This window comes from Theobroma umbraticum, unplaced genomic scaffold (assembly GCF_002168275.2).
Source record: "Theobroma umbraticum cultivar Fairchild unplaced genomic scaffold, ASM216827v3 scaffold_12.0, whole genome shotgun sequence".
Lineage (NCBI taxonomy): Eukaryota > Viridiplantae > Streptophyta > Magnoliopsida > Malvales > Malvaceae > Theobroma > Theobroma umbraticum.
In genome coordinates this window covers 1,824,985-1,844,937 of record NW_018397272.1, presented here as the reverse complement: position 1 = coordinate 1,844,937, position 19,953 = coordinate 1,824,985, and the positions used below count along the sequence as shown (strand labels likewise).

Sequence of the window (19,953 nt, the reverse complement as noted above, 5' to 3'; positions counted from 1 at the left end):
GTATTTTGTATTTAATACCAAACTAAAAGTTCAGTCAATAATGCGGCTTTGAATTGAATGGGCTTAGCTGGTCCAGTTATTAAAAGATTGATACCCTAAAAAGTTTCAGGAAATGTTGAAAAAATTTGCCGCAACTGAGCCAATACCTACCTTCTTATTCGCATAAGAAAGGAAAAGGGCAAAGGCAGCCAGTGCTGGACCCCTCATTCCCTTGCTGAAACATTGGTTGCTGTGTGAACCATGAGACAAAGAGAAGACAACGAGGAACTTGCCTCAGTTTTCCGGGCTAGCGAAGGATAAGATATGGAAGCATACGCCATTAGCAAACAAAAAAAAACAGAGGGTTCTACGAAAAATTGTTCCCTTCCCACAGTGGGACCTGGTGCTGCGTTTTCATCTTAAATGTGCAATATTTCTGGTTTGGAAGAGTCAGTGTTGACTCTACAAGTCATCACGCGCAATTTGGTACTTTGCCACCTTGACTGAGATTACAAAACCTTATCAAAATCCACACAATTATCTATAATTGTAGACACTTTTGTCAAATATAACATCATTCTATAATTGATTCCCATACGGGTGGACCTAGAGAGGGCAACAATCTCCTTGTTAATATAGAAAAGGACTTGCAGAGCCAAAGTTTTTATCTGTTAAACTCATCTGGTTTAGCAAGATTGGTCCTTCTCTAAGGTCAATCCCCTCGGATATATTCTTATTTGCTTTGCAAAGGATAAGGGTGGTGGCATATTCAGCCTGTGCTGGACCCTTAACCCCCTCGGTTTTTGGTTGCTCTGAGATCACTGAGAGAAAAATGAATAGCAGTCTCAACTTTCTGGTCAGCCGGGCAAAGGATAAGGAAGACCAGGAAGATAGTTTAAGAATACATCAGTAGCAAAAACTCTATATGTATATACATATAATAAAGCCCATGGATCTACCTTTTTCATTTTCATCACAGCTCACACGTAAAATGAGAAGCTGACTAAGACCTTTCCAATTTCCAGGTTACAAAAGTCAGCGTTTACTATTCATAGACACATGAGGCAATTTGGTAATTTGACACCTTGAATCAATTATAAACCTTCTGTAAATTCATTCACATGCTGTAATTGATCCTATGAAAAATAAGCTTAACCATGGCATCCTCCTTGATCACTTTCATAATATTGGGGTTGTGGCGGACCATTATTGTTCTTTCCTCTGCTTCAACTATAATAGGAACAAAATTATCACTAGATTTAGAGGCAAAAGCTTTGCTCGAGAGTGGTTGGTGGAGTAGCTACAGCAACCTCATCTCCAATCGCTGCAATTGGACAGGTATATCATGCAACAACGATGGAAGCATCACCGACATTTATCCACCGCCTAACATCGTTAAGGTTGGTGTTAAGTTTGGAAAAATGAACTTCTCTTCCTTTCCGAACCTTGTTCATCTTAATCTTAATGATCATGGTCTCAATGGAAGCATCCCGCCCGAAATAGCTGCTCTATCAAAACTCAAGAACCTCTACCTCAACTGGAATTATCTAACAGGTGAGTTACCTTCACTCGGAAACTTGAGCCAGTTAGAAGAGCTTGATTTTTCCTATAATGAAATCAGTGGTTCTATTTCCCAGGATCTTGGAAACTTGAAAAATCTTGTTCTTTTAAGGTTGTGTTGGAATAACCTTACTGGATCAATTCCATCTGCCCTCGGCCTTTTGAGTAATCTTACTCATCTAGACATGAGATCTAATCAGTTCTACAATTACATCCCTCCAGAAATAGGGGAACTGAAGAACTTGATTACTCTGGATCTGTCTAACAACAAGCTAGTTGGTGTAATTCCTTCCACTTTGGGCAAATTGACCAATATGACCACTCTTGATCTGTCCAACAATAAGCTTGTTGGCTCATTCCCTTCCACCTTGGGTCGGTTGACCAAGTTGACTTCTCTGGATATTTCCAACAATATGCTCGTTGGCTCAATCTCTTCTACTCTAAGTCAATTGATTATGTTAGAAACTCTGAATTTGTCCAATAATACTCTCACTGGTCCTATCTCTTTCATCAGTCCAACGGTTTTGCGTTATTTAGATTTATCCAACAATATGCTTGTTGGTTCAATCCCTTCATCTTTGCCTCTTTCTTTGAATGTTTTGCACCTTCAATCAAATCTTTTAGAAGGTCCAATACCTCAAGAAATTGGGAATTTAAGAGCACTTTATTCATTGGACCTCTCTAAAAACAAATTGAATGGACCGATCCCGTCTCAAATTGGCTACCTTGGAAGGCTAATCTCTTTCAATCTTAGTCATAACTTTATCAGCGGAGAGATACCTTTACCCTTGCAGAATTTATCACATGTGAATAACTGGGACCTTAGCTACAATAAGCTCTCGGGTATTGCTCCAATTTTTCTTGAAGAGTAACAATGGAATGCAAATATCGAAAACTGGAAATTTGTTCTCCGTATTGAACTATGATGGAAGGATAGCATACGAAGACATTATTAAAGCGACAGAGGATTTTAACATTAGGTATTGTATTGGAATTGGTGGTCATGGAAGTGTTTACAAGGCAGAACTACCTAGTGGCAAAACAGTGGCCTTGAAGAAGCTTCATCGTCTAAATGCTGAGGATCCCAATTTTGACAAAAGTTTCATGAATGAAATAAAGTTTTTATCAGAAGTTTGTCATCGAAATATTGTGAAGCTGCATGGTTTCTGTGTACATCAACGGAGCATGTTTTTGATATATGAATACCTGGAAAGAGGCAGCTTGTGTAGTGTCCTAACAAAGGATGTTGAAGCTATAGAATTGAATTGGTCAAAAAGAGTTGACGTCGTCCAGGGGATAGCACATGCATTGTCTTACTTGCATAATGATTGCTCACTTCCAATAGTCCATCGAGATCTGTCAAGTCACAACATCTTGTTGAACTCAAACTTGGAGGCTTTTGTTGCCGACTTTGGAACTGCTAGAATGTTAGAGCTTGATTCATCCAATCAAACCATTTTGGCCGGTACTTATGGTTATGTAGCTCCAGGTTAGTTGTTCCACTACAACTACTACTACTACATTTTCATATTTTTTCCATCCCCTAGCTTATTTAGTTGTCTAATGTGCTACACATGTTAAATTATATAAGGCATCTTGTCATATTTTTTAAAGTTTTTGCTAAGCCAACATTTCACCGTGTTAAAAAAGAAGAAGAAGAATATCTCCTTTCTATTTTACAAATACCTTTCGACACCTGCAATTCATCATAAAAGAAAGTTCAGTGAAGCCCTGGGCCCAAAGTAAACAACAAAACGCTCTTAACCCAAAACAGCCCAGATGAGGCGTACTCTGCCCATCGATTTCATTCTTCAACCTAAAGCATCTCCTACGTTCAAAGTCACCTCTGATAATGCTGGTCGTGCCTATGCTTCTGAAACAAATACTCGTATATCTTCTCTCTCACTATCTTGGACTCCTCCTTCCACCTTCCATTTATAGTTAGGCCTAAGATATTATTTTTGTGGACTCTCATCTTCACTTTACAATGAAAATACTCCGCGTTCCTATCCTTTTCCTTGATCCATTTTTTTCTTAATTTTTTTGCCACAATGAAAATATTCTCCAAAGTTCTTTTGTCAGTCCTAACCTCACTTTTCCGCAATTCCTTCGCATTTCATAAAATATCAATTTTTTTCTATTTTGTTATCTAACTTCTCAATAATTTTCTCAACTACACCAAACACCTCGATATTCCACTTTAGAAAATATTTTGTCATGCTCATATTAACCTTCAAACAATACCTCAATCTCCCATCAACACAAAACAAATTCCATTACCCTCCATTACGTTTGTAAAGGCCTTTTTTGAAAACCAACAATTCGTTACCTTGAAAGGTCCTGATCCCCAATTTATTTACTCTAAACTCATCAATTTGGGGAAATGGTCCAACACCAGTCTATTTAGGGAAAATTGACCTAATGCAAATAACTCCTCTAACCATTCTAGCATAACTAGAACCATGTCAAATCTTCTTTTAGGTCTCCCCAGAACCATGTGAGCCATTTTCCCACCCAAGGCAAATCTCTTTTGTAAATGAAATTATTTAAATCCTCCACTATAATCCTCAAACGCAAACAATTCATTATCTCTGTTTCATCTCTTAACGTATTAAAGTCCCTAACTATATATATGCACCACCCTTTACATTTTTTTTCCTTAAATTCAAAATTTTCGTCCACAAATTTGCTTTCACTGCCTCAGCTCGAAGAGCATACTAATTTCCTGTCAAATTAGTTTGAATAACTAGATATTCATTGATTACACATACTTAAATGCATTTGGATTAAGGAAGTTATCATTAATATGAAGGAGATGTTGAGGAATCTTAAGGTAAGAATTGGAGATATGTTGTTTTTCCTTTTTCTTTGCTCCATTTTTTTCACACATTTTTTTATTTTTTTTTCTCGCAGAGCTTGCTTACACAATGACAGTAACTGAAAAATGTGATGTTTATAGTTTTGGAGTATTGGCTTTGGAAGTGTTGATGGGAAGGCATCCCCAAGAACTGTTATCATTGTTTCCATCAAATTCCCTTTTGCAAAATATAATGTTAAGTGATATATTGGACCCTCGTCTATCAGCTCCAACAAGTCATATAGACACCCAAAAGATTGTTCTTGTTGCCACACTAGCATTCGCATGCTTACCTATGGAACCGAAGTCTCGACCAACGATGAAACAAGTGTCCAATGAGTTTCTTTATTGCCAAAGATCCTTGGCACAGCCTCTTGGAGAAATATCCTTGTTGCAACTTGTGGCTCCTAAAATGGATGTGGAAAGAGAACTATGCAACTAAGTCACAATATCCCTCACATGATTTTGGCAATTAGTTTTATTGTTTTGTCTACTTAGATCTCATGTTGATTAGCTGCAATTTGAACATTGAGAATGCATATTATTTTTTTTTGGCTCAGCTAATAATGTAGATTTCATTAATATTCTAGTTGTAGCAATAAGGAGTCAGGCAAGTAGTTGCTCTAAAAGATTATAATCGCTTGAGGATAGAGGCTAGTATAACTCAACACTTTAATATTGCAACCCAAAGCAAGAAACCCCAAGTACACCTTGAAAAAATTTCAATAGTCTCCCAAAAAACCACAAAATCACCCTAAAACATCAAAAGATTAAAACCCCAAAAACAACATTCATCCTCTTTAGCTCTTTTCAAAAGATCAAAAATGTTTTGCACTTTCTTTACTTTTCATATAAATGTTATCAAATCTCTCAAAGTTTGTAACTGATACTAAAACATGGTAAAAAAAATAGAAAACTAAAGTTGCCTCTGGTAAACAGAGAACATCAATAACCCATAATTGAAAAGATATTCCAACAAAAGCTTATCCTTTTTAGTAATCCACCTCGTATCCAATACCCAACAAAACAACCATTCATCATCATGTAACACAAAAAATCATCCTAAGACCCACAAAACTTCCAATCCAACAGAAACCAAACCATATAAATGAGCAAAAAAATTTAGCTAAAGAATCAAAATCATAAATAAAAAAGAACTCCCCACAATCCAAATAACAAGTCACAAAACTCAAAAAACACCAAACATATCTACCTCACAACATTAGCAACAATCAATCAAGAAAAGCACCATCTCAATACCCATAAGCAACTAATTTTCACTAGCAAGACAAGTAGCCATTGCAATAAATACTGAACTCATCATATGACACAATCAAGAATATAAATTCCATACAGGCACATTAATTGCACCAAAATCTCATGCACCACATAACTTCTCCCTCCCTTTGTACACCCCACTACTTGCTTAATTAATGCCACAACCACCTGCATTGAAGTTAGTAAGTATCCCTAAGCTTCAACCCACATCCTGACTTCAACCAACCATGCATATCCATTTTCAAATAAAACATTTTTAGTCTACCATTTTATTTTGTTTCTTTTCTTCTCATTTCTTTTTGAATTTCATTTCTTTTTTTTTTAAAGATTAAGTATGGAATGAATTCTTATCAAAAGGGGAGAACCCAAGAACATAAAAATGAAAGGGAACTTGGCAAAAATTAACCTAAGATCTTGTTCTGGAACTGGCTTACAAAAATTAGCTAGCAATAACTTAAGTCCTTTACAAGAGTATTGACAAGCACAAAACAGACAAAAGACCACAACTAGCCTTGAAGTAAAAAGAGGTTAAGGAACAAGTAAAAGCAAGAAACATAAATGCCGTGGATGTTTCATCCTCTAACAATCATATGGTTCGTGTCATTCTTAAGGATGTCAGTGCCTTTTCATGAGCAAAGGAGCCCAAGGAAAGCTCACTATCATTGGAGGCTTGCATAAAAAACACAGCAACAAGTAGTAGCAAACACAAGGAGAGCACCATCCAAAACAATTAAGGGTAGAGACATAGAAGATCATGAAATCTGTCAACCTTATATTTGGCAAGGCTATCTGCAACCTCATTACTTAACCTTGAGATATGCTTTATCTGTCAGTTGCTAACCATTTTATTTTTGATCGAGCAAATCTAAAGAATGAGTTGTCATAGTCGCCACAAGGCTAAACTACGATTGGATACCTAAGACACAACGTTTTTGGAGTTAGATTTGATGATGATGATATTACAGTTCACCTAAGAAAAGGCTGTTAATAGAATCATGGCTTCTCCCATTGCCCGAACTTCAGCGAGGTTAGCGTTACGCCATCTAGCTTTCTTAGAAAAAACAAGCTTGATAGCATAGTGTTATCTTGTAGTATCCCTCCAATTCCAAGAACCCTTGGACAAACCCTAGCAGCTCCGTTGGTGTTGAACTTGAACAAACCTTTAAAAGGACACTTTTATGGAACCTTAGGGTTATTTTGCTTCCTCAAAGCCCCTTCATTTTGACAACCCCATGCAACTATATAATGTCGTCCCTCTACGTTTTGACAAAACCATCTTTATTTCATTTATTAGATCAAAACCCATCATAAATCAACTCAAAGTACAAAGCCCATCCCTCTCCACTTACCTCATCGTCCTGTTGAAACTTCCTATCAAGCTTTTGATCCTTTGGATCACATCACCTTCATTACCCCAGTCAGTGATTCCCAATGCTTTTGCAAGCTCCCAAATGTGTGTTGCTTTTTTTAAAATCACTTTATATCTATTTATCACATCCCCATTAGAGACAGAAGCATCTATCATCCTTATTGGCTCCATATCGCTCAACGTAACATTCTTCAATTTGTTCTTCTTTTTCTTGCCTTTGCTTGTGATTTTCCTTTTCTCTCCCAATTATTCCTCAATCTCACTAAGTAACCCAAACTTTCTACTCTTCAATTTTCCACAGAGTGGTATTAAAAACGACACCACTTCTTTCTCTAATTTAACTAATTTTAGTGTTGCTGGAGTGATGCACCCTTGTTCCTTGCTTTTAGCATCTAACTTCCTTACTGAACCCTTTAAAGGCCCCTATTCTTCTTGGACCTTTTCTACTTCACTTAGCCCATACGGCTCAACCTTTGTTGTTTTTTCCATGTCATCTCCTCTTAATCCCCTTTCTTCAATTATTTTAGGCCCATTATTTTCCATTTCATTCAACTTTTTTCACAACCAAGTTGCATTCCATTAACCTCTTCACTCTTATAGCCTTCTGTTATAGCCTCTAAAGGCTCCTGTGTCTTATTTTCACTTAAAACTTGAAAAGAAATTGTCATCTTTTTTCTTTTCTTTCCTTTGCTTATCTTTACCTTGTTGTTTCCTCTCCATTTTCAACTTTTCACACTCACTCATACCCTTATTTCTAGCTAACACCTATTTCATGTCACTGTCTACAACCTTTCTTTCTTCCCAATGGTTAATCTCATTTGACTTCTTAAAATTTGAAAATTTCTCGTTACTTTTTGCTGGGTTTCGTACTGTCACTTGCTTTGCTGTGTACAGTATACTTATCAATGATCCTTCATTTCTTTCCCTTTTTCCCTAGCTTTTAACATGGCATCCCTGTCAAGCACTTCTAAACCCATTTTATCCTCCATCCCACTATCATTCTGAATCTTGTAGGCATTTTTAATGCAACCATTCATTGAAAAGCTTTCTTCTTCTATTGCCATTTCTTGCACCTATACCTAATATATTTGATTCACTACCTTTAATGTTACTGCTTCTTCAACTTTCTTTAAGGTTTTGGTGTTAGTGTAAGCCCTACAAGTCAATTAATTTTTTGTTTGCAAAACACTACATTAATTAGTCATATTTCATGTTAAATACATTACGGATATTTTATATAATATATGAGGTATTTCTTTATCCATGAGTTTATTTATAAAAAGTTATGATAGACTTAAGTAGACAAAGTCCCTAGAACATAATGACTTTGTAAAGAAATTATAAAAGTTATAATTATGAGATTCTTACAGATCAAAGTCTTGTTCCTAAATATGTTCCTGGTCATTGTATTATAAAAAAAAAGGCAATGACAATGCCTAAAGGTTGGTACATGCTAAACCTCCTTACTTTTAAAGCAAGTAACTGATCTCATAGGGTGAAGTATGCGAGATACTTGGGGATAGTATGTGGGGTGCTTGTTAAGGAAAAAGTTCACTTAACATGATTTGCTATGAGAGTTTCATTTGATATTTCATTCAAGTGTCTATGAACATACTCTCATGTGTCAGTAATGTAAGTAATCCTTAAATTTGTGATACTAAGTCATCTTGTATGTAATTGTCATGCTTTGATTTCATCTTTACGGGTCTAGAGGCAATCAGATACCCAATCGTGATACTTTTGGGTCTGGCATGAAGTATGTGAAGATGAATGAGTAGTCTAGATAGGATTCATCATCCAAAGTGATTTAAAGGGGACATATCTCATTTGCTCTTAGCTTATATTGACTAAAAGTCCTTGGCCAAGGCAATCTTGATACGTTAATATGAAAGCTGGACATTTTGGGAGAGACAAAACATTGACTCTTGTGAAAGAAAAATTTTATTGACCCAACCTAGAACAAGATATCATTCGACATACTCAAAGGTGTCGTACTTGCCACATTCCCAAGCTTGTAAATCAGAACACTGGTACATATAAACCATTACCCATTCCTGAAGCTCCTTGGGTACATGTGAGTATCGATTTTGTTTTGGGTTTACCAAGGACACAAAGGTAAAAGGACTCTGTAATGGTGGTTGTCAATAGATTTTCCAAAATGGCTCATTTTGTGCCATGCCATAAAATAGATGATGTTTCTCACATAGCTTATTTGTAATTCAAAAAAATTGTATGTCTTATCGAATTCCAAAAACCATTACTTTAAATTAAGATGTATCCTCCATTATGAGCTTTCTAAATAATAGATTGGCATAGAGAACATTAAGGGGTGCACAATTAGTTACCTTTGAAAGGATACCCCTTTTATTGGTGAAATTGTCGATAAGGATGTTGAGAACTAGACTTTCACATCTCACTAAATTCAAGATTTTTCTCATATAATTCTTTCACAACTTCAAAACCAATAACCTTTAATTTTAAGGTAGATAGAAGCGTATGGTGATGATTTAAGGCATCAGCTACCTTGTTTTGTACACTTAACTTGAGCTTGAAGAGAATTGGAAAAACTTGAAGAAACTCACTTCAAGTTGCATGTCGACGATTAAGCTTGTGTTTGGAGTTGAGATGTTTGACGGCTTCATGGTCAAAAGACAAGACGAATTCCTTTGGTAATAAATAGTGTCTTCAATGGTCCAGGGCTCGAATAACAGCATAAAACTCTTTATCATATGTTGAGTATTTCAACTTTGCATCATTGAGTTTCTCAATAAAGAAGGCAAGTGGTTGTCATTCTTAAGATAGAACAACACCAACACCTACATTGGAGGCATCATAATCAACTTCAAACACCATATCAAAATTCAAAAATACAAGCATGAGAGCCTTAATAATCCTCTCTTTTAATTTTTCAAAGCTATGTTGTGCCTTGATACTCCATATAAAACAATCTCGCTTGAGGCATCCAGTAAGTAAAATAGCAATAGAATTGTAATTTTTGATGAAACATCGATAAAAAGAAGTCAATCCATGAAAGCTTTAAAAGTCATGAAATGACTTCAAAACTAGCCAATTGATAATAGCATCAACTTTGATTTCGTCCACTTCAATTCCTTGGCTTGACACAATGTATACTATGAAGATAACTTTGTTTGTCACAAATTCGCACTTCTTTAAGTTAATAAAAAGCTTTAGTTCTTAAAGCACTGTTATACAATTTTCTACTCACGCAAGAGCATGTATTGCAATGATAACATAAAGATGAGTAGAGTGTCGATCCCACAGATAATTGGATTAATCCTTATTGTTAACTACTAAAATTAACATGCCTTAATTTTATCTAAACAATTAAAATTAAAAAGAAAAATTTAAATTAATAAACTAAAAACTAAAACTAATATATTAGCAAATTTTACTTCTAGTGATTAACAGACCTAAGATATTGATATCCCTCAATACTTCATCTAAATATTGTCTCTCTCTCTTAACTTAGTTAATGGATTAAGTTACTAACTTAGAATTCTAAATTATTTACAAGTCTTTATCGAGTTTCTTATTAAAATATCTTTCATAATTAATTTACTATATGTCTATGCAAATTATATTAAAGAAAGATTCATTAAGTTTGCGCTTTAATTTTAGCTACATATTACTTACAGGTGTATGTCTATCCTATATGCAAATCAAACCACCTAATCAACTAAGTATATTCGATCATACGTTATTTTATTCAAGGTCTACCTAATCTCCTTCGTCAAGGTTTAACCTAGGTTTCCAATTCAATCTAATTAGTGATCAGTCAATTAGAAGCATTAAGAATAGAATAAAATAAACAACTTAAATCTATCAATCATAAGTAAAAGAGAGAAAAATAATTCAGACCACACTTTGATTTCAATCATAATCTTACATTAATAGTTTAGTTCCTCACCAAGTCACACATCATCATTGAATAAAGTTTAAACATTAAGAACAAAACCAAGAAAATAAGAGAATAAAAGAAAAGATAGAAAAACTCAAGAGTTGTATTCTTGATCTCTAAATCTCCTTGAATCCTTCAAATTCTTCTTAGCTTCAATGACTCTGTGGCTTAACTTTCAGCTTTTAATCTAGTGTTTCTTCGTTCTTTTTTTAAATCCTTCGAAAGGTTATTTTTATAGGCTTTAAAGTCAAGATAAGTTGGGTGAAGGAAAAAGTCCATTTCAGTTGTGATTTTCTTGTCAGACTATGTGAGCCGCAAGCTTGCCTAATTAATTAACAAAAATCATAATTGCTTTAGAACTACTATAGTATGTCAACTTTGACAAGATTTTTGACCATTTTCCATGCCGAACTAGGTGAAGTGGTAAACATGAAAGTTGTAGCTTTTTCTCTTATTCCCAATGGTCTAAGAATCACTTCATTTGGAAATCTGTAGAGAGAGTTATGGCCAAATGCCAAAACATGTGCAATGGAAGTCTGCACCTTGAAATTACTCTCCTTCTTTTACTAAAATTCTTCTTTCATCAAACACCTACAAAAGTACAAATAAATCAATAACAACCTATCTTAACCACATTAACACCAAAGTAAGCATAAAATTAACTAAGATTAGATTGACTCACCTAAAATAACTAATTTAAAATAGTTAAATAAATCTATACATTACTACAAGAACTAAGCTAATTTATTATCAAAATTAAGCCCAAATAACTCTATATCATAGACTTATCAAGTACTTCAAAGATCTACCATAAATGTTTTAAATGCTCTTTCTGACTTCTATTATACACCAAAATATCATCAAAATAAACCATAACAAACTTTCCAATAAAATGGCAAAATACTTAGTTCATTAGGTGCATAAAGGCGTTGGGTGCATTAAAGAGGTCAAATGGCATAATTGTCTTTTCATATAACCTATCAACAGTTTTAAATGTGGTTTTCCATTTATTTCTAAGTCGTATTTGAATTTGATGATAACCATTACAGAGATCGATTTTGGAGAAAATAATAACACCATGCAATTGATCTAACAAATCATCAAGTTTAAGAATGGAAAATGATACTTGATGGTGATTTTATTCATGGCACGACTATTAATGCACGCACACCATGTTCTACCTTTTTTGGATCTGATAACACAGGAACAACATATGGGCTAACACTTTTTCATACTAGGCCTTTCTCTAAAAGTTTTTTGACTTGATATTGTAAATTTTTATGCTCTTATAGATTTATATGATAAGCAGGCTTGTTTGGAATTATAAAACCAAGGATGAAATTGATGGCATGTTGAATAGCTTACATTGGTGGCAATCCATGTGGTATTTCATCAAGTACAACATCACAAAATTCTTCAATTGTGGGCTTGACATGCTTCGATAAAGATGAAGATACTTCATTCTCCTCATAAACTAATAAGAGGTATAAAAAGCTTGACTCACGATAAACTTTGTTTAGACTAGACATAGTGATGAGTGCTTTATCTTTCTCTTGTCTCTTTGGGTAGTTTTCTAGCTTTGGTGGAGTTAACATAATTTTCACACCATCCTTGATAAAAGAATAAGTATTTACCCATCTTGGTGAGCTTGAGGATCATCTAATCATGAGCGTCCCAACAACAGATGGCATGCATCCGTTGGGATAACATCGTATTAGACTTCATTTTGATACTTATTTCCAATAGAGAATTGAACACAACAACGTTTTGTTGCCTTAACTTTATTTTTTTTCTTAGCCATTGTAGCTTGTAAGGGAGAACGTATCTTCAGTTAGAAGCCTTAACTTTTCTACCATGTAGTTGGCAACAACGTTCTCACAGCTTACACTATTAATAATGACATTGCAAATCTTCCTTTAGGATGTGCACCTTGCATAGAAGATGTTGTGGCGAAGATAACTTTCATCTTCAGTCATCATAGTAGTGTTAAAGTTGTGATGAATAACAAGAGCTTTTTTATGGTTAGTAGTAGTTTTTTTTTTCTCATCTTCGTTGAATATTTCTAGCTCATCTTCTACTTATTCCATGATAGATTCTTCCATAACTTCTTCTTTTATTAGGGAGATAATTCTTCGATTTGAACAATCAAAAGCACTATGCCAAAATCCTTGGCATTTGAAGCACTTCTTTTTTACATTAGAAGCACAAGTAAAAGAAATTTCTTTATCATTATTGTTTTTAGTTTTGGAAGAATTTACTTTTGGAGGTGGAATAGTTACTGAACTTTATCTCCCACAATTTAAGGTAAAATCTTTTTGTCTAGATGAACTCATTGAGCTTTTTTATGGTCGTTGTTTCTCAACCTTTAAAACTTATATGATGACATCATTTACTTCCAATATGGTTGCAGTTGAACAACATCCACAATTTCAACATTAAAATCTTCGAGATAACGAGCTATAGTTTGCTCTTTAGCTTTACAACTTCATGTGAAGTTACTTAAACTCTAATGTATATTCCTCCATCAATATTGTTTCTTGCCTCAAGTTATGAAATTTAACAAAAATTTTTTGTCAATAGTGCTTAGGAGGGAACTTATGTTTGAGTTCAATAAGAATGTGGAAATATTCAAGAGGGGGTGAAACAGATTTATAAAAGTTCTTTTCAACAAATTCAATTTTTAATGAAAGCAAGTTTGAATACAAGTTTCTCAAATTCATTTTCACTTTAAAACATGCCCAAAGTAATTTGATAAACAAATCAATGACTAAGTAAATTGTAAACAAATTTTCAAAAAGTAAGATCCACAAGTTCAAGAAGTAAAAAGTAAAAAGAAAAGGCACAAAGAATTTATGAAGTTTCAGCCCTCTATATAGGTGCCTATGTCTTCTCCCTAAACAAGTTAAAGAGTTTAGTCCTCTATTGTATACATTCAATACAATGCCTTTTCCAGAATCAGTTATAACCATTTCCTTTCAAAGTTCAAACACAACCTCTAAACACTACCTTTTGAAGGCTAAGATATAACCACTATGTCTATTCAATGGTCAAGGACAACCTTTAAATTCTTGTCATGACCTAAACCCAAGGGCCATGATCAGCGCAAGGTATTGACGGGAGTTACCCTTTTAACCCATGCAAGCCTAAAAATGAACAATACAAATCAAATACTCAAAATTACCTCATGGGACGTCATCACCATGGAATCGTACATCAAACATGCATGAACATATTAAATTATGTAGGATTATATCATAATAGTTCGCATGTTCACATGCTCAAAATAGGGAAGCATCACATAGCAAAATAACAGATACAGGTCATTTTGTGGCAATTACAAAGTGTAGCTATCCCGTGGCATATTTCATCATACACGTCATTTGATATAAGACATAGCAAAATATTATCCTTAAATAGGCAACATAATGACTAAACCAAATAAGACCAGTAGAGTACGACTCGAAACAAAAAGGCTAACGCTTATTGGATGTCGTGTGATCACTTAGTAGAAACTGATTAGAGTATTAAATCTTCCCAAAGGACAACGAGCCAAGCAATTACTGATCTGCAAAACAATTCCATCTTACATGTCTGAGTTATAAATAACTTCGTGAGCAGATATGTGGAGGGGAATAAGCTAAATAGGAAAGTGTTCGTTAAATATACTTTTAAAGTAAATGCAAGTAATCTATAGTTGAACAAATGTAAATAACAAGGTTTAAAATTCAAAACAAATATTAAGTTCCAATTCCATAGTGTCAAATATAATTTCAAATAGATCGTGGAGCACTAGGTATCATGGGCAACCAAATCAAAATGTGTCGTGACACCAAAATGGTTGGATACATGATAGTCATTGATCGTTTATCAAAGATGGTAGGATCATATCAACTACCAATGAAAACAAATTAAAAGGGTAGGACATTGTCAATTATCTAATCAAAGTTAAACATTGAGCACAATGGCTAATGTCTACTATCACTAGCTACAAGTCCATAACTCAAGTAAGCTTAACTAAAACATTTTTGTGCTATGTTTCCAAATGTCCAAATATTCGTTTATAAATGAAAAGATAAATTCACTTGCCATCCAAGAACAAAGGGTTCATATAAAATGAAGTCAAGTGTACAAAATCCATTTCCAAGAAAAGTATATTCTCAATCATCAACACAATAGAAATTTGAAGCAAGGCTAAATTAAATCACCAATCTCAAGACTAATTGACTTGATTTAAGGTCTATGCAAAGCAAATCATTTCATTTTAAATTTTCATATTTGCAATCATTCAACTAGTCACAGACAAACATAGATTTTCGAGGTATCAAACATTTGAAAGGCTTGTTCCCATGCTCAAAACTAAATACATAGTAACATATTTACATAGTATATTTAGATTTCATAAAACAAACTTGAAACCATTATTCACATCACAAAGTTCATCAAAATACGTTTTAATACAAGGTTGTAGAATAGGCATGCTTAATTGCATTAAAATAATTAAAAACCCTACATTTGCCCACATCTTGAAGCGTGCCTTTCCCTTTTGGGACCTTTCATTGAAAGCTCAGCTTTTTCACAAACTCAAATCACTCTAACATTACCTAAAAACGGGGTTTGATCATCAATATTCTCACAAACCCATAAACTTTTCGTGGTACAATAAATACCCATTTTTAACTTTACTTAATTTTCCTTCATATCCAATGGTTTCCATCAATTTTTCATCCAAATCTCATGCCCAATAAATAAAAAACTAATTTTACCTGTTTTTCTCCCTCGGTGAGCTTCTAGTGAAGAAATTTAGCTAAAATTTGAAAACCTAAAAAAATTTCTAGCTTTAAGAAAAGGAAAGGAAAATAATCAAAATCAAGTTTTGGGGGGGGGTGAAAAGCCTTAGCTTTAGTACTTAGAGTCCAAGATTTGTTGATGGGGTTTGAAGGTTTTGAAAAGTGTGAAATTTGAGAGAAAATGAGTTGGTGAACAAAAAGATAGGAAAGAAATGACAAAATTTTGGTTTTTAAGGCTTTTAAACCTATTCTAGATTGATTGGGTAGTCTAGGATCGACTATGAAGGGTCTACAATTGATCCTAGACTAGAAGGTTTTGTGTTTCACCTTCTTTCACAAGATTTTCTATAAAGGGTTTGTAGTTGATCCTAGTCTAGAATGTCTGCTTTGTATCTTCATAAGATCGACTATAAAAGGTCTATAGTCGATTATGGACCAAAATGTTTGCACTTCTTCCCTTTTTCCTTTCTAGGATTGATTATAGAGGGCCTATAGTTGATCTTGGACAAGAATGCGTGACTTCCCTTACTTTTTACATCATATGATTGACCCTCTATGCACTATGATCAACTTTATAGGTTTAGATTTGTAAAAATTGTTCCTTTAAAGGAAACCCAATCTAAATCTCTTCCATAGCCTTTATGACTTTTAATTATGAATTCTCAAGGATGAAATTAAGGTTTTTAAGTTAACAAAGGTATTTCCTAAGCTTACCAAGTTAATTGTCCAATTTATCTAAGAAACAAAAGCTACGGGTTTCAGAATTCTACTTTTTAATGGCTAAGGTATGACCCTTTTCTCTTACAAGATGATAGCAAGGATACCTTTACAAGGTGAGTTATGCTAATAAGTATAATGTTGGAAGAGTATAATTGGTATTAGGATGTATACAAAGAATAAGAATGAAAGGACTAAGCATTTAAAGCTCAAAGATAGCTTAAAAGCTAAATGGAAGAATTTGTTTTGCTAGCTTGATTTCTTTTTCTTGCTTCTAGTTTTCTTTATATGAATTGGTACTTGTGCAAATGATGTTTTTATACACTTTTCTAACCTTGAAAATGTGTTGGAAAAGTATTGTTTATAGTTGAAAAAGCTTTAGAGCCATTGGAGTTCATTTAATGCAAAATATAGTCATTGTTTGCCTTAAACCCATGCCCAACAGTCACAAGGTATCAATACTTTTGGCTAGGTATTGAAACCTTTGGTACAAGAAAATTCAAACCCTAAGGGAGGGATTGATTCCTCTTAAGGAAGTATTAGTACCTTTCAAATAAATGCACTCTGTTTGAAATGTATGTGTCACAAGACAATCCTAAGCCATGACTAGCACAAAGAATTAAGTAAGTAAGTCCATTCGACTCAAGCAAGTTTTATACACATCACCAACATAATATATCAATCGACAACATAACGAGAGAATTCATATCAATATAGATGTCTATATATATATATATATATATATATATATATTCCATCACATGTGTTTCATGTCTCAACATGAACATTCATTGCACCACCATTATGCTCAAGTCATACATCACGTAGATGCCCATAATACATTTTAAAACTCATAAGCCAACCTTGGATAACTCACAAAGTGTATTCCCACACAACGCATTAACAAAAAAGGTAGACATGGATAGTGGCGTGGTCTCAAGAACTTGGAAACATTTACCGATGCCTTTAACTGCAACCTACCAAGTAATAGAGGGAGACCTCTCCAAACGTAATGATCCAAAAAGATACAAAGCTAAAATCCAAAATATGAATTTAAAAATGTGAGTACAAAACTTAGTGAGTGGGGTAAAAGGGGAACAAGCAATACAGTAAAGTGTTCAATAACACAATGACTTTGTTTAACATCATCAATTTAGTATTACACTAAACAGATGCATATGCATGTAAATCAAACTTCAAATGTAGTATATGAAGAGTTTGAAAATATTAACATTCCTTGGGAACTTAAAATTCCAAATATCAAATGACTTTCAGACCCACATTCTTAAAGCATAACATCTCGCATGTAGATTACAAAAACCAAACCATTTTCCAAAGTACCTTATTAATAGAGGCAAACTCACTTTCATGTCCACAGCCTTGGACACGTTTCATAAGCCATGAACATTTTCAAAATCAGCATCTCATAAATATACCTCATTTGAGAAATCATATGATTTAGTCACAAATGAGGAGAGTGAAACCATTTCAAAATCACAATCATCCTTAAAGTGACATTTTCCTTGTGGAGCTCTACCTTGAGAAGTACTTATCCAACCAAGAATGTCTTAAGCCTCAACCCATGGAGTAGTGACAAAATCACATTATTTGAGGTCATGCTCGATCTTGAGCACATAGTCACTGACAAAGTGAACATAAAATTATTAAGGGCTTGATGGCTGTAATGACCACTTACCCCAATCGTAACTGGCATTTGAGACTTGTGAGTAAACCTACCAAATCCCGAGCAAGCCTTACTTGAGATTTCAGATAATTTAAAATCAATTGGCAACACTAATACTATCATTTACTTAAATCAAATAAACATTATATTTAATACGTAGCATCCAGATACCAACAGCCAAATTTAATAACTCCAAAATGCTTTAAATATCACAAGTGATAGTCATTGTACAACCTCAAGTTTTAGCAAATACATTTCTAATAGGCTATTCATCTTTATAAAATAGACCATTTGACATAACACGACCTCTATGCAGCGGAGCGACTCGGAGTGGAAGTCTAAGAGATGCCATTACCTCCGTTGCAGCAAATCTCGATGTGCTAAACGATGCATTTGAATCGATTACTTATCTGCAAAAAGACTTAAGGGAGGTGAGTTTCACAAACTCAGTAATCATCAACTCCGTGAGTAAGGTGTAAGATGGGAAACAAGCTAAAGGCAAAAGATTTGAATATTAAAATGTAAGAGTATAAGTAAACAATTTAGCTCAAAAGGGAGGTTTGTGCCTTATATGTAAAATCAGGAAGTTATTACAACATAATCATTTAAAGCAATATCGAATCAATTCAAGTAAAGATCTCTACTGTCAAAATCATTTAGAAACTTATATAAAGCAAATCGGTATAAGTACAAAATTTTCCATCTTTTAATTCATTCAACAACTTTACTCAAACCAGTCCATCATAAACATGCATGCTCCCATAAAATCAAGAGTTACCAAAGGTTATACATAATTTCGTAAATCACCTTATACGAAAGGAGTTAAAGACAACATCATAGCATAAATAGGGGAGTTGTAGAAAATCTTATAGTTCTCACCATGCGAAAGAACACGTATTGAAAACCAAAGAGATATCACTCTCGAGTAGGGAATAGAAATAAAGAACTCATGAACCCTCTTCCACATAATAACATCCGGGAGCTCTACTCCACTAGATGCCCACAGCCATGGTAGTCTCAACGATGTTGGCCGACATCGGAGAAATCAAGCCATCACAATCGCATATATCACTAGTGACCTAGCCACGTACAATCACAGACTATGGCCCCAGACATGTCTAACAGCCCGTTGGTGATTCAAAGATTCTCTAACTAGATCTCACTTGTGCACAAGGGTCACACTAAACTAAAGTGACAACCGACCTACTCTCGAATCTCCCGATTTAATAAAACTATTTAAAAGCCAAATCGGGTTTTCAAAGAATCATTTCGAATCATTTTCAAAATACAGATCACAGTAACATGATAAAACTTTTTTTTGTAAGACTTTACATTATAAACCCGTTACATGAGGTTTAGATGTCAAATTAACATGGTGAGTATGAAATTCATTCATGAATGCACATCACACAAACAATGAGGCACATTTTGATAGAAATTGTAGTAAAAAGCTTGTTTCTCAATTTTAAAATCCTTTACGTACATAACTTGTATATATATAGATATATATGATCAAGACAATTTTAAATACTTTGACATTCACAAATTCCTAAGATACCTACCAGCTCATGCTGTCCATAAATCGTATTTAAAATAAATCGACTTACATTGTTAACCATAAAGCAATATATACATAGTATGGAAATTTGAAAATCGACACCCCTTACTCACTTTACAATAATAGGGCACTACGTCGCTATTGATTCAAGTGAGTATATAGCTAACTCTACTTACTGGTCACTCGTTACCTAGTCTAACATGCCACTACGATAAACTTTCTTCACTTACACAACTTCCTAGCAA

At 34.2% G+C, this 19,953-nt stretch overlaps 1 protein-coding gene across 1 annotated transcript; it reads left to right on the top strand.

Annotated features, from left to right (window-relative positions):
* Positions 1–1,098: 1,098 nt before the first annotated feature.
* LOC110426786 (uncharacterized) lies at positions 1,099–4,955 on the top strand. The gene is given in 3 exon segments (XM_021442093.2): positions 1,099–2,396; positions 2,398–3,028; positions 4,453–4,955. Coding segments are annotated over 3 exon segments (2,277 nt in total). The 5' UTR covers positions 1,099–1,136; the 3' UTR covers positions 4,839–4,955.
* Positions 4,956–19,953: the final 14,998 nt, after the last annotated feature.